Source organism: Lemur catta, chromosome 11 (assembly GCF_020740605.2).
Source record: "Lemur catta isolate mLemCat1 chromosome 11, mLemCat1.pri, whole genome shotgun sequence".
Taxonomy (NCBI): Eukaryota; Metazoa; Chordata; class Mammalia; order Primates; family Lemuridae; genus Lemur; species Lemur catta.
Genome location: NC_059138.1, coordinates 56,657,884 through 56,669,321, shown reverse-complemented (window position 1 = coordinate 56,669,321; position 11,438 = coordinate 56,657,884). Strand labels below are relative to the sequence as shown.

At 48.5% G+C, this 11,438-nt stretch overlaps 1 protein-coding gene across 1 annotated transcript; it reads left to right on the top strand.

Moving 5' to 3' along the window:
• Positions 1-6,727: 6,727 nt before the first annotated feature.
• Positions 6,728-11,128, top strand: DLX5 (distal-less homeobox 5). Its single transcript, XM_045564071.1, has 3 exons — positions 6,728-7,293; positions 9,186-9,370; positions 10,443-11,128. The coding sequence occupies exons 1-3, from the start codon at positions 6,939-6,941 to the stop codon at positions 10,770-10,772; spliced, it is 870 nt and encodes a 289-aa protein (XP_045420027.1). The 5' UTR covers positions 6,728-6,938; the 3' UTR covers positions 10,773-11,128.
• Positions 11,129-11,438: the final 310 nt, after the last annotated feature.

Here is an 11,438-nt window from a genome sequence, read left to right as displayed (position 1 = left end):
AGCAGGGTAGTCCTGGTTCTCTCTTTTTGCTTTCTGTTCTTCTGCCTTTTCCTCTTCTAGTCTCTCCCATTCTTATAAGTAAGTAAAAATTAGCAAGCAAGTTTAATTATTAGATACTTTCCCCTCCATTAAAAGTATTATCACTGAAGCAAAGATGATCTCCTCTTTGGTTTATCTCTTTTTCTCAATGCTAAAAAATTCTCCCTATCTTCTCCAAGTTTGTTATGCAGGTTAACTGCCATTGACCTAGCAGAATTACTCTATAACATGACCCTAAATGTCTCTGAAAGTGTAGATGGCAAGTGTAAAAAAAGCTGTAAAGCAGTACACCCTGGAAGCAGCTAGAGACTCAAAAAAGAAGGCAATGAAAAGATGAAGGGAAAGAAGGTGCATCCAATAATACATTCTGAATTTTCCATGTATGAATATAGCTACTCTTGCCTGTATCTTTTATTCATTTATTGGATTTATTGATTTCCACCTTCACTTTTTTTTTCAGGAAAATATTTAATGCAATGTCTTTATATATTCTGTGGCTAGTGAAGTCCACAGTGTCATAAGAAGAATCTTTCCTCTCTATACCTCCAAGGATTCCTGGAACTTGTAAGAAAAATTCCAGACATCCCTAAACCTCATTTTAGACTAACAGTAGTACATGCAAACACATAGTAGGTTGCCTGCAAAGTGAGGTCTGTTAAAAAGTTATAACAGTAACCAAAGTTGATTTCCTAGGTAACCAAGTGAAATGCATACATCAATTGATTGGGAGGATTGTAAGAATGCAGAAACCACTGGGCACATGTAGTTACATGCCCAAAATTACAAACCAGTATGTAGCAATAAATTATATGAATGTATATATTTATTATACTTTGCTCCACACACCATCCAAGAGCCTGCTGTGTTGAAAGAGTGAAATAAAATAAAACTGAAGACTTAACGTCAAAAAACTATTTAATAAAATTTTGCTTAACTGTCCATGAGGTATGTAAGTTGAGTATTACTAAGATTCTGGCTGCAAGTAATTGATCTTTTCTGCCCACAATTTTAAAAAGTGACTCCATTGCTGTCTCAGCTACACTTCACTTGGAAAGCTATTGACTTTTCCTTTCTGTTGCCTTAATTTTCTTCTGCAGGAACACAGAGGGATCCAAGTCCAGGTGGGCACTGTGCCTTTGACTGATTGTGCTGTGTAACACAGCAGGGAAACCTCTTATCTCAGGCTGGGGTTGCCTGTTTAAGAATTTTTTTTTCTTTATAAAAGGTATAAGGTAGTAAATACAGCTGTAGTAAAGGTTTTGTATTTTCTTGCCATTTGTTTTAATCTATTAAAATGATATAATTAACGCAGAGTGCAAAAATGCCTATAAAATTATACTATCTGCCTTTGTGCACATATGTTGCAGGCCAAGTTTTACCCAGTTCACAGTGTTTGAATAACCTGAATGGATTTGACTTCAGAATCAGTTTTCTACATCTTTGCATGCAGTGTTGTCAGATCATAAAATACAGCGGCTTAGGATCAATGAACTTTAAAATTCTAAATTGATCTTGGAATTAGGATGTTATTTAAGATGTCTTAAGCTTCACTCTTGATATTTCCTTGCCTGAGCTGGATCATTGCTCTGAATTCCTGTCTGCCAATTACTTTTCTTTTAACTCCACAAGGGGTATTTTTTTAATTGGAATATTTATATATATCTTTAAGAAGAATAAAGGTTTTGTAAATAGTATCACAGCCAAACCTTCCTTTCAAGAAGATGAAATTTGAGTTTAGGATAGAGAATATGCCTCAATTTCAATTTGCAAAGACATATAATAATATAATCCCATTTACTTCCTACTTAGATGAACTTGAAGTGTTTTCAGCTGTGGTATATTAAATTCGCCTCATAGAGAATAGATTTGAGTGGATACTTAAGGCCTTTTCCTAGCTAGTTATGTTTAAGTTAAATGAATAAACATATTTTAATGTCTTAATTACAAAAACAAAACGTGTAGACGTCTATGATCTGCCCTATCATTTGGAAATAAACTGAAAAATCCTATTAGGTTGGAATTAAGTGGAAAATAGTTTTCCCCTCTGGGGATTTTTAATTTATTCAGAATATTTATATAATTGCCTACTAGTGAATCCTTTGAGATTATTTTATTGGAGATGCTCCTTAACTCCAAACACATTTTTCTGGAGGGCAAAGGGATATTATAATTAATTTCAGTATGGGAGGAAGTCTTCTTTCTTATTATTTATTCTTTTCATCACCTCTTCACCCCCCTTTCTTATCTTCTTCCTCCCGGGATGAGCTCATTTTCAATTCATATGGACTTCGAAGCATTTTGGCTTAGGCCTAGTTAGTTCAGCCTCATAATGGGATGGGAAGAATATTGAACATAGAGGGGAAATTAAACGGTTTAGCCATCTCAGAAGATGAAACACCTCTGAATGTCAATTCCAAGTCAGGGTGCTGGGCTCTCTGTTGGGAGACAAAGACCATTCAGCTGCACTGCCAAAAACCAATGACTGACATTATAGTTTTGAAAGCCTTCACTACTTTTGCAATTATCATTCCTGTTTTTTTGATTTCACCTGAATTCATTGAAATATGTCTTTTCTATACAAACATCATATTGAATATTTCAGGGCTGTTACTTTAAGTTATTAAATGGCCTTAGTGCCCTAGCTCAAAGATAACTGCAGCTCCATTGTAAATAAAATGATTACCTTCACAAAATGGATGATTTAACCAGCTTTGTTTGGACTAAAAAGTGCTTTATGGACCATGATCAATAAAGACATAATAACAGTGAACTGCCCTAAGAGCATTTTTCACTGGACAGATTTTTAAAAAGTTAATGGATAAAGCACTGCAAATAAAAAGAAAAATAAACCTCAGCTCAAGAACAGGACTTTTGAAAGACAGGTATTCTACTGATAGAAATTCTAAAGTCAAAAAGCATTGTTTATATCAGGTGTGCATCAAGTGCTAGCATCAGATTATGGGGTCTTTTATTTACCAGAATTATGTACATCCAATTGGTGTGTACAATGTATGGTTTAAATAAATTAAATTTTCCATACTGAAAAGATCTTAGGTTCATAAATTAAATATTTTCAAGTACATTGAATTGTCTGAACTTCAAGCCCAAAGAAAATGGATTCTACTTATGGCATACCTAGGAGTCACTAGATTTCCAGATAGGCTAAAAGGGGAAAACTGAGTTAATGCTGCCGTCAAAATTATCTGTCTTCCCTTCCATCACAGTCTCCCTACACACTCACAGTGGCACTATCTTTCCATTTCATAGTAGGCAATGACCAGAAGTCTCCAGAGCACCTCATCTAGCCAGAGGAGGGCCTGCTTCCTCAGAGCTGTCTAGGGAAGAAGGGGTCACCATCGATGTCTTCTGGTCACCCCAGGTGGGGAGACTGAGCAGAGCACTACAGCTATGAATCTGGAGGGGTTGGGGGAGGTGGCTCCACGCTGAGACCCAGACAAAGGTGAGCTGATGGGAAGGGGGAGGAATAGTATGAATGTGCAAGGAGCAAAGGAAACGAAGGAAAGGGCATGAGAGTAGAAAGATCTATTGGCAGTAGAGTGAATGAAAGCCACCTGGTAGTGGACTGGAACAGGGAGGACCAGCCGGCGTTGTCCCGCCAGTGACTGAGCTTGGGAAGTTTGCCGTTTGCGCGCTGTTCCTCGAGGACACTGGGTGGCGCTCGTGGTAAAGACTTGCACTTCTCCTTAGGGTTTCCCCCCCAACACTCCCACCCCAACCCCTTTGCAGATTTCGGCTACTAAAAGACGAAATTACTCACATTCTTCCTACGTGTCTCAATAGGGAGGGCACTGCAGGAAGAGCTGGATGCCGTAGGGCCATTTGTCCACCGCTGGGACGGTCGGTGGGTTTTGAGAGGCAACAGCGTCCCGTCCGCTGGCCTTAGGACAAAGCTTGAGGCCTTGGTGTCAGAACTACCTCACAGCACCAGTAAGAGTTGTTGCCCCAGAGCCCCGATGCCCGGCGCGTGCGTGCCCTGAGCATGGGTCGGAAGCCGCAGCCAGGCCCGCAGCGGAGCGGGCAGTGCACAGAGCCACAATGACTACATTGTGAGATGAAATGAAACTGTATTGTGCACAGACCCCGGCTGCTTCTAACTCAGCGCTCCCGCTCCCTCTCCGCTGCCTTGAAGGAAAGGGTGTGGGAGGGGAGTGGGGGTCAACCGAGAAAAGCAGAACAAAGTCAAGAAAGTTTGAGGGTCTGGACCTTCGGAGACACACCAAGATTTGGCCTCACACAGAAGCAGCCTTTGCACGAGTGGCTCAAGTCTGTGTGAGGGCCAATGTCATAACGCTTTAGAAATTGAAACAAAGAAGTTACATTCTTTACTCCCGTCCCACTTCTTTCTTTCATAAAATGTGGGAGAAAATGTCTTTTTGACTTCGGGGTGTATGTGTGGGGTAGGGGAATGAAATTTAGCAAGATCTAGAGCTAACTTAACATTGCAACATATGTTCAACCGGATCCCGAACTTCTAAATGTTACTCAAATTCAGAATCTTCCAGTCCCATCCTGGTTGGAATCTACCTTCTCAGCAAGGTGTAAAGGGTATCGCTAGCCCTGTTTAGCATAACCGCATTGACTGCATTTCCCTCCACGTTGTAACTCTTAAATCTCTATTCAACCAAAAGGGTCGAGGATGGGAGACCAGAGGAAGGGTGGCCTGGCTCCCTGACCACTTGCCATTGCTGGGAGGAGCTTTGCACTGTCCCTGGCTTTGATTTGAGGAAGCGATTCGTATAATTCAATGGCAGGATAGGTGTCATGTGACTCGATGGGTACCGAGAACTTCTGAACAGAAACCAGGACCACAACCCCATGGGGTCAGCAGTGTTTCCCTGTCCCTTCGTAGCTCCTCACAGCCTAAATCTAGCCGGTGAACAGCGGCGCGGAAATGGGCAGCGCGCGGGTCAGGACCTGCGGGCAGCTGCGGCTGCTTACCCCAAGTCTATTGCAGAGAAGTCCAGGGCAGCGCAGGCCGCAAGCACGCGACTCGGGCCAGGCAGAGAAGAAGGATGGTCTGGGACGCCAGCTTCGCCGTGTGCGCCCAGCGCTGAAGTCTCCCCCAGAGGAAGGGCGACAATAGCTGTGGTTTTATGGCGCCCAGACGGCAGAGGCAGAGAGTTGGTGCACGTGCGGCTATGCCGCTTGGAGTTCCAGAGCGAGGCTGGCATCATGTTCCAGACACCCCAGCTCTCCCTGCTAGCCTGTTTTGGGCCACGTAGTTTCACAGCCAATATGAGGCTAAAGTAACACTAGACACAACTAACGCAGATGCTTTCTTCGGTTGGGGGAAGAAAGGGAGGGAGGCCAGATAGTCCCACCCTGGATATTCGATGGAGCTCCCAGGTTCTCGGTTTTGGACGCCCCTCCCCCAGGAGAAGATGCTGGAAGGCCCCAAATCAGGATCCAGGTCCCAGATTCCCCTATTTGAGGAGAGTGGAATTGGGGAGCGGGAGAGACTTGTGTTAAATTTCTAAGCTCCTAGATGGATCACCAGTAGCAATCATGAAAAAGCAAACTTTAGACTGCGTGTACTGAGAGTATGATTCTTGACTCCTTTCTCCCTTTGCATGTAAGCTAAGATGTTTACCGGCAGGAAATAAAGAGGAGAGGGTACAGGAACCTGGGACTGGAAATGGAGAGGCTGGGCCTTGGGTGCCACATCCATGGAGTCAGGAGGGGGAAATCAATGGGCACCATCCGCCTTCCCAGAAAGGCTTTGATCCTTGTTTCCTTTCTTATCCAGGCGTTCCCATTTGTCCCTGGAGGCATGACAGATCATAGGAGGATCAGTTCTCTTTTGCAGTAGTGTTTGGCCACTGAACACACTTACAGACCCTATTCCAATGGCTTGCAAATAGATGAGAATATTAAACAAGTAAGACCGCTGGCTCTTCATGGAAGCCAGCAATGATGATTTAGGTGTCATTCAGTTATTTGTGCTTAAGACAGTGATTTTTTAAAGTCATTGTAAGGACCTTAGGTGCAGGAATTCTCTCTGCCATTAACGGCTGAATGGGCAGTGTGCATTCTTGGGCATCCCTAGCCAGCCGGTGTCTGAGAGATACTCATCTTCTGCAAAGGAAGTTGTCTTTTTTCCCAAATCACAAATTTTCAACACATGTAAGTTATAAGTGCTTCCCAACGCTCCACTAAAAAAATACTGTTCTCCGTTCCTTCTTGCCTTCACCCTACATACCCCCGACTCCCCAGGTCATTATCAGTGTTCAATTCTACAGGCGCCCTTGGTGCAGCCCATGGGGGCGGGAGATGGGGAGCAAGGAAAAGCAGTCACCGACCTCATCCCCAAACATGCACTTTTGAGGCTGCTGATTGGAACACATTGTCTCCAGACATCACAGAGCTGGGTGCTGGGGCTTCTGCGTTCTCTTTGGCATTCACTAAAAACAGATTGACTGAGACCCCCCTCCCCCTACAAGCAAAAACACATACACACGCGCACACACACACACACACATACAAACACACTCCCCCCCCCATTCCTCCTCCCCCTTTTTTTAAAGCAATGCTTTGTTGTGCTAAAACTAGTTGGACGAGTTAGGGTGTTGCTGCTGCTCCCGAGGCCCTGGCCAATGGAACCCGATCCACCCCGCTGTGCGTAAGCGCGCAATTAAGGATTTAACCAAGGCTGTGCTGCGCCTCAGCCAGCAGTCAGCCGGTCGGAGACAGAGACTCCACGACTCCCAGCCTCCTCCTCGCCGCGGCCACCGCCTCCTTCTCTCCTCCTCCTCCTCTTCCTCCTCCTCCCTCGCTCCCACAGCCATGTCTGCTTAGACCAGAGCAGCCCCACAGCCAACTCAGGCAGCTGCCGCCGCCACAGCAGCAAGCACAGCCGCTGCCGCCGCCGCCAGTGAGCGATGACAGGAGTGTTTGACAGAAGGGTCCCCAGCATCCGATCCGGCGACTTCCAAGCTCCGTTCCAGACTTCCGCAGCCATGCACCATCCGTCTCAGGAATCGCCAACTTTGCCTGAGTCGTCAGCCACCGATTCCGACTACTACAGTCCCACGGGGGGTGCCCCACACGGCTACTGCTCTCCTACCTCGGCTTCCTACGGCAAAGCGCTCAACCCCTACCAGTATCAGTACCACGGCGTGAACGGCTCCGCCGGGAGCTACCCAGCCAAAGCTTATGCCGACTACAGCTACGCTAGCTCCTACCACCAGTACGGCGGCGCCTACAACCGCGTCCCGAGCGCCACCAGCCAGCCAGGTACTCGGGCGAGGGGCGGGAGGATATGCAAGAGGGACCAGGACTCCAGGGTGCGAGGTGGAGTGGTATATTGGTGACCACGTTGTCCACTGCAGTGGGGGTGCAGCCGGCAGAAGGGAGTAGGGGCCCGGATCCTGCAACCAAGAGAGGTTCTTGGGCCAGAATTTTAGAGATTCTTGGTAGAATCCTGCGAGGGTTCGAACTAGTGTCTCTCTCCTCAGGCACCTTCTAGAGCCCCTCAGTCGCAGGATTCCCAGCTTTTCTGGCCAGGAAGCCAGCTAAGCTGCAAAGGGGGTAGGGGTGGAGAGAAGAATGAATCTAGCAGCCCCAGTGGCGTTTGCATAATAAAGGAGGTTAGTTGTTGGATATTTTGGTAAGCGTGCTGGGTTGGTGCGAGTGGGAGTGGAAGCCTGCCTCAAAGACTCAGTCGAGATTAGTCTGGGAGACCCCACGAACTAGCGTGGTGCGGGTGCCCCAGGCGCGCCGGGTAGGGATGGGGGGTTGGGGAGCTGCAGCCCGCCGGAGAAGAGCGCGCCGAGAGCTTTGCGGTTTATTCAAGGCATTTCCAAAAACAAAAAGCCATTTAAAGGTGGAGGAGGGTTGCTGAGGGGTCACGTTGTAGGAGGGATTTTGTTTTTCCCCCTCTCTCCATAGGTGCCTAAAATTTGTCTTTCTCCTTCTCCCCACCTCCTTTTTAGTTCATCTTGAAACTTAGAGAGTTTAAGAGGGTTAGTGAGCTTTGGCGGTATAAGAGAGGCATGAGGTCTCCATGGAGAGGTTTTACTGGTTAGGTTTGATCTCTTCCCACCAGCACATTAATAATCCTGCTAATATTAGCATCCCCTACTCTGGTAGACCACAGCACTCATCCTCCACCCTTCCTCTACCAGGAGCTTGACACACACACACACACACACACACACACACACACACACACACACACACACCCTGGAGAAGTTCTGTACCTGGTCTGATATGTGGTACTTTTGAGGGAAGGGGACTTGTGGCCCCAGGGCACGTTCGTAAAACAAGCGTTTAGAAAGTCTCCACCCCATCCACCCACCCCCGTACTCAAGACAGAGAAATTCGTCCCGACTTGCCGCCCCTTTCCTACGAAAACACCCCACCACCGCCGATTCCTTTTCAATGTGTGACTCTTGCTGAACTTTACAAGAGAGCCCCGGGGGTGGGGTGTATTCGTTTCTTTCACTGTCTCTACATTTCGTGCATAAGTGGAAGATTTTTTTTTTTTGCCCAAGAACATATTAAGTCTATTTGCAAAAGAAACCAGACACATCTGTGCCCTCGCAGATCTGCAGTGAGATTATGGGGGCTGCATAATCGGCTCTCTGTCTGCGGCGGCCCCGACCGCTTGCTGCTGAAGTGAAGGAGCATAGTTTGCTTGTGGGTCTTTGAACTTTAGAGACCTCGGTTAGCGTCTTCCCTGCCCATGAGTCTGGTCTCTGCGGGCGCCCGAACAGACGCCGACATAAGCGGGGTCACGGCCTGCCCCCCACCCCGGAATTCCCGGGAGGGGGTGGCTGTTCCCATCCCAGAAACGCCGGGGAGCGCAGGGTGGGCATAAAAACAAGTCTGGGGTAAGTAGGAACCACCGCAAGGGCTGAATCCCGGAAGCCGAGAAGGAAACTGCTGTACAAAGCGCTTTGCACAAACGTACTTGAATGAACAAGAGTAGGAATTCAGAGACCACCCCGCTTTTCCATGATTTGGGGGAGGGGCATATTTCTCTGGGTCTTGAAAAGCAAAGGTGATAATATGGAGAAAGAGTGAAGACAGCGTGGTAAGAAACTCAAGGACTGTATTTGAGGCCGTTCTGCAAAAGGGCCATTGTCTGGGGACAAGCTCTAACCGAGTCTGTTTTGATTATTTAGAGAAAGAAGTGGCGGAGCCCGAGGTGAGGATGGTGAATGGCAAACCAAAGAAAGTTCGTAAACCCAGGACTATTTATTCCAGCTTTCAGCTGGCCGCATTACAGAGAAGGTTTCAGAAGACTCAGTACCTCGCCCTGCCTGAACGCGCCGAGCTGGCCGCCTCGCTGGGACTGACACAAACACAGGTAAATCCGGCCGCGGCGGTGCACGGGCCCCGCCTGGGCTGCAAGCCTGTCTGGGCCGCGCAGTATGGTCCCGACGCGCTGGAGCCGATTCGTTAATACCCGGGGAACAGACAGAAAGACACCAGCCCCTGCGCTTTCCGTGAGTCAGGCCTTGGGTCGCCGTCATGTGACGGCGGAGATGGTATTCCTCGTTTGTCTGGAGACGTCCCCGCATCGGCCTCCGGGGGCGGGATGCCAATATCTTAGGTTGGAAACAAGGGCAAGGGTGGGGGGCATTTCTATGACGGTCTCGCCTAGAAGCTTATCTGGTTCTCTTCACAATGCGGAGCCTCCCTGGGGTGAACCGGGCCTGGTGGCCTCGCGGTGGTCTCAGGCCAGCAAAGGCTGACCACGTCGCCTCGGGCGGGAGAAACTGAAGGGTCGTGCCCTGGGCCTGCCGGAGTTTCAGGCCTCAGCAGCCTGAGGGTCGCGAGGTGGGGGGCGCTGTTGTACGCCGCAATCGTCACTCCTCTAACCCAGCTGGGGCCTATGGTAGCATAAAGAATGTCGAGTAGCGGCCCGGAGCTGCAGGCGGATTCTGGCCTGGCAGAGCTGAGGAAGCAGTGAGCAGAGTCGGGCGGGAGGCTGCGGATCGCTCGCTTCCCTCCACACGCGCGCGCGTGGCGAGCCCCACACCCCTTCCCCGCCGGGCTCCGGCCATTGTTCCGGAGACCATCGTGGCGCGGCGTTCCGAGCCCGGCGCAGGCCTACACGTGCGCGCACGCCGCCGCGGACACTCGGGCGCACACCCGCCGCGCTCGCGCCCCCTCCCCCAGCCCGAACAAAAGACAAAAGCCTTGGGGTCGTGCCCTTGCAGTGGCCGGTGCGCGCCAAGCCGGGCAGGGCGCCCGCTGAGGCTAGTGCTCCTCCGTTTGCCGCAGGCCCAGCTTCTTGGCCGTAGGCCGCAAACGCCGGGGAGACTCCAGGGCCAGGCCGCCTGGGGACCCGAAGATGCCTCCAGCAGCCGCCCTGGGGAAGGCGCGGGCGACCTCTGAGTGCCCCGGTAACGTGTGCCTTTGTTCCCCCCACCCAGGTGAAAATCTGGTTTCAGAACAAAAGATCCAAGATCAAGAAGATCATGAAAAACGGGGAGATGCCCCCGGAGCACAGTCCCAGCTCCAGCGACCCAATGGCGTGTAACTCGCCGCAGTCTCCAGCGGTGTGGGAGCCCCAGGGCTCGTCCCGCTCGCTCAGCCACCACCCTCATGCCCACCCTCCGGCCTCCAACCAGTCCCCCGCGTCCAGCTACCTGGAGAACTCCGCTTCCTGGTATCCAAGCGCAGCCAGCTCAATCAATTCCCACCTGCCACCGCCGGGCTCCTTACAGCACCCGCTGGCGCTGGCCTCCGGGACTCTCTATTAGATGGGCTGCTCTCTCTTGCTCTCTTCTTTGGGACTACTGTGTTTTGCTGTTTTAGAATATTATAAAGAAAGGAATTCATATGGGGAAGTTTGGAAAACGGAAACAGAAAAGATTCATGTGTAAAGCTTTTTTTGCATGTAAGTTATTGCATTTCAAAGGACCCTCTCCTCCCCTTCCCCTTTTTTACAGACGAACTTTTTTTTGCGCAACTGTGGACACTATCAATGGTGCCTTGAAATCTATGACCTCAACTTTTCAAAAGACTTTTTTCAATGTTATTTTAACCATGTAAATAAATGTAGATAGAGGAATTAAACTGTATATTCTGGATAAATAAAATTATTTCGACCATGAAAGCACAATGTTTCTGAAAAGTAATACATTCCCCCCCCCCCATAACTGGCTAGTGAAGTTTAATGAAGGCAATTAAATAAAGAAGCTCTTCAGAGGTCTAACAAGGCAAAATAAAACAGAAGTTGGGAGCTACATGCATGCAGACTGTATGTGTCTATGTTGGATGCTGTACCTTATGTCTGTATACGTATATGGCATGCTCATAGTACTGCCATATCATATGTGTATTTAGGTGGTTTTTGGCCTAGCCACAAAAAAACCTTTAGATAAGTTCAAGTTTAAACTCAAATTGTTTCAGGTAGAAAGTAATGC